Raw genomic sequence first — 4,048 nt, forward strand, 5'->3', positions numbered from 1 at the left:
AGAAGGCGTTCACTGCACAAGACGATAGATGACGACAGATGAGGTGTGTCACGAACTACGTCGTGACACCTCAATTATTCCACCAACAATGACCCTCCTTTGACCATCAAAACCCCTATCACGTCTTAACCTCTTCACTCTACACGTAACTCAAGGACATTTGAGACCAACTACGGCAAAGTACAACGGGAGAATAAGGTGTACAGGGGTCTGGAGCATAAGGACAGCGAAGTACGGCAAAGTTAGACAGAGTTAGGCTAAGTAGGGACAATGGAAGCAGAAGTACGGCGAAGTTAGACGGAGTTAGGCTAGGTAGGGACAATGAGAGCAGAAGTACGGCAAAGTTAGACGGAGTTAGGCTAGATAGGGACAAAGGGAGCAGAAGTGCGGCGATGTTAGGCGGAGTTAGTCGAAGGAGGAAGAGGATGGCCGGGGGTTCAGGGAAGTTGGACGAAGTACGTTGAAGTACGTCAAAGCGCGAGAGGGTTGGGTGAACGTCTAGGAAGGATAGATAATATTAGCTGAGAAGATCGCCAAAGTTCTTCAGCAATCCTTGATTGTTGTCAGTAGTGAAAGATAGATAGAGATAGCTACACTTAAATTGAGATACATCGCCATCAGTAAATCAAAACCCTAGTTAGAGTAACTACGTCGAAGTACGCCGTAGTTACACTCCTTTCAACGTCTGCGCCCTCCTGGTTGGGTGAGACATTGAGTTAAAAGCGTCAAGTTAGCCGAGGTTCGTCAACCGTTGGTCTGCTAGAAAGTAGTTGTTCGACAGCCGTGACAACGTGATTGATGTATACAATGTCGAGTCAGGTTGACTCAGTGATGGGAGGGTGATTAAGGTTGAATGGTGATCCACATGTTGTACGATGGAAGAAGTTGAGACGATTTGAGTAAAGTTGACTGGACTTGAGTGAATGATATGCACGTGGTATTTACAGATATTCGAGGGTAATGACACCCTCGCCCAGGTCGTCCCTCTAGATTCACTGGTTGAGTCCTAGCACAAATCTGTCACATTCTCATTTGAAATCAAAGAGCAACAGTTCACCAGTTGCTTGGTCTTTTTAGAGAACATGACGTCTCAATCCGGCACATTACGCAACACAAATTGGGCTACAAAAGATGTATTGCCCATATCAAACCCTTCCTGACTCCTAATGCATGCCGTTGACGACTCGCCTATGCAATTGAACATAAACATGATGACATCAATGATTGGAGAAGGACTATTTACGTGGATGAAGCCATGATTTGTATGAATGGATCTGTCCGGTCCTGGGTGACCCGGCAAGATGGAGAGGCATGGTTGGAGGACTGTGTGACTGTCACAAACCGCGTCATAACATCCCTGACAACTACCATCACCGACCCTCCTTTCACCATCACCGAACCACTACCCATCACCACCCCGAACCACTGAGACCGACTACAACAAAGTTACGGGAACCTAGGGACTGTTAGTCACAACAACTCCGCCTAACAGAGAACTACGGCGAAGTTAGGAGAAGGGAACCGAGGGAGGCAGAGCAGAGTAGGGGAAGTTAGGCAAAGTTAGTCGAAGTGAGCGGAGTAGGATATCAGGGATATGGCGAGGTACAGCAAAGTTGAGCAAAGAGGACTGAGCGCGAGGCTGTGCAGAAGTTGAGGGACGTTCTATGAGAAGAGAAGGGAAGTATAGATAGTTTACAGATCGCTGAACTTCTTCAGCGATCCTTGATTGTTGTCAGTAGCAAGAGATATATTCAGTAGCTACAACCATCGAGTTAGGGAGAGCTACCACCGAGCAGTTCGACGCACCACGGCGAAGTTAGCCGCAGTTCATTGACGATCACCTTATTGTTTACCACTTGACGCACCTTACGGCATAGTTAGCAGTAGTTCTTTGACAAGTAGTTGTCTCAGTAAGACATCGACGCCCCAAGACAACGTAGTCAGCCAAGGTTCGTTGAGCCATCAATCAGTAGAGAAGAAGTACCGACGATTGTGACAATGACAACAGATGTGTCACGAACCATGTTGTAACATCCCTGGCAACCACCATCACCAACCCTCCTTTCACCATCACCAAACCACTATCCACAATTAACCACCATAACCCGAACCACTGAGACCAACTACGACGAAGTTACGAGAACCTAGGGATTATTAGTCACAACAACCCCGCCTGGCGGAGAACTACGGCGAAGGTAGGAGAAGGATACCACGGGACACAGAGTAGAGTGGGAGAAGGGAGACAGAGTGTGGCAAAGTTAGGAGATTGGGGATATGACAAGGTACGGCAAAGTTGAGGGAAGAAAACTGCGCGCAACGCTGTGCAGGAGTTGAGGGACGTTGTGTGAGAAGAGAGGGGAAGTATAGATAGTTGACAGATCGCTGAACCTCTTCAGTGATCCTTGATTGTTGTCAGTAGCGAGAGATATATTCAGTAGCTACCACCTTCGAGTTAAGAAGAGCTACCACACAGCAGTCCGACGCGCCATGGCAAAGTTAGCCGTAGCTCATTGTTAGCCGATAGAATTGGGCCAGGACGGCCGAACCGCCGTTAGAATTACCCCTTCCGTCGAATATTTCTCCGTTCAACTTATCCTCTGAACTTTATTCGATCGTCTCTGGTTTACTGCATGTGTGTTACGACCCTGTCGTAACCCATGTAGTAGATGACCGTATAATATCGTACTGTACCGTATTGTAGTCGAGCTGCAGATGGGAGATAGCAATTGGTCTATACAGACTGGAGTCGCAAACTGATCTTACCATATGCACTTGCCATTGGCAACTACCATTTGCGACTACCAACTGTAAGTACCGTTTGTAAGTACCGTCTGCGCCTACCGTCTGTAAGTACCATCTGTACCTACCATTTGTAGATACCAATGGTACTTAGCTACCGTCTGTGCTACAGACGGTGAAGGACAGTTGGGCTCTAGAAAAGTATATAAACCCTTCTGTAGGATCCTTTATCTTAAGGATCGATATATTTTCTTGCCACATACAAGATCTCTACTCACCATCTACTAACCTCTTCTTGTCACCCCTAATCCCTTTGTCACCATCTCGACTTGCCTGATCCTTCCAAGTCATCTTAGTTGTCCGACCAACTTCACAAGCTACGAGCTATACACCAGTCTTCATAGCTCAAGCCTGTAAACTGTTGTAGTCCACCTGTCTCCATTCCTCTCAGAGATCTGGTGGGGACAGGTCGTGACAATGTGAGTGGAATGTGATAAGTATAGAGACATGTAGAATTGATGCATGCTCTTTTTCCCCTCTGTATTACCATCTAATTATCAGCAAACACTCATCAACAATCACCTTATTGTTTACCACTTGACGTATCACTACAGTGTAGTTAGCCGTAGTTCTTCGACGAGTACCCTGTCTCAGCGAGACATCAATGTCCCAAGACGACATAGTTAGCCGAGGTTTGTCAACCGTCGGTCAGTCGAGAAGAAGAACCCGTGATTTGTGACAGGTACTCAGTTCCTGACACTATCTATCGGATGCTCTGCAAGCCATGGGACTTTCTGCCGAGGGCTACACTGGTCATAGCATTCGTCGTGGTGCTGCAACCTGGCGAAAGCTAATTGGGACAAGCAATGCGACTATCCAAGCCCTGGGTCATTGGGCTGGGGAATCCTATCGTCGATACATAGACAATCCGGAAGATTTTAGAACGATCTGTGGATTCCTTTTTGTCTTACCTCGAGGAGTCCCCGCTCGCGTCCCTTCTCAAAGGATATTTGGCAACCTTGGTGTATTCCGTTTCAAACTTCTCCCAGCATCTTCACTTCTTCGTTTACCAATCCCCTGTTTCTTATCCACACTTCTGTCCCCAACCACTCCATCCACTCTTAGTACTGTACTTGCTTTCTGCCCCTATGTCGCTTCCTTGCCTCGTCCTTCACTATCTTCTACTTTCCCTCGTCTGTTCCTCTTTGGATCACCACACCACCCGTCTAGTGCCAACGCTCAGCTCACCATCACACAGCACCTCGTCACGACTCGATCTGGGAGCGACGGCGGTCTGCGGCTGCGATGC

At 47.6% G+C, this 4,048-nt stretch overlaps 1 protein-coding gene across 1 annotated transcript; it reads right to left on the reverse strand.

Annotated features, from left to right (window-relative positions):
• Positions 1-1,239: 1,239 nt before the first annotated feature.
• On the reverse strand, positions 1,240-3,420 carry TREMEDRAFT_59397 (uncharacterized protein; the record flags this gene model as incomplete). The annotated part of the gene is made up of 6 exons (XM_007001579.1): positions 1,240-1,435; positions 1,866-1,889; positions 1,989-2,123; positions 3,029-3,123; positions 3,287-3,289; positions 3,322-3,420. The coding sequence occupies 6 exons, from the start codon at positions 3,418-3,420 to the stop codon at positions 1,240-1,242; spliced, it is 552 nt and encodes a 183-aa protein (XP_007001641.1).
• Between the last annotated feature and the right edge of the window lie 628 nt (positions 3,421-4,048).

The sequence above is a fragment of the Tremella mesenterica genome (genome assembly GCF_000271645.1).
Source record: "Tremella mesenterica DSM 1558 unplaced genomic scaffold TREMEscaffold_1, whole genome shotgun sequence".
NCBI classification, from domain to species: domain Eukaryota; kingdom Fungi; phylum Basidiomycota; class Tremellomycetes; order Tremellales; family Tremellaceae; genus Tremella; species Tremella mesenterica.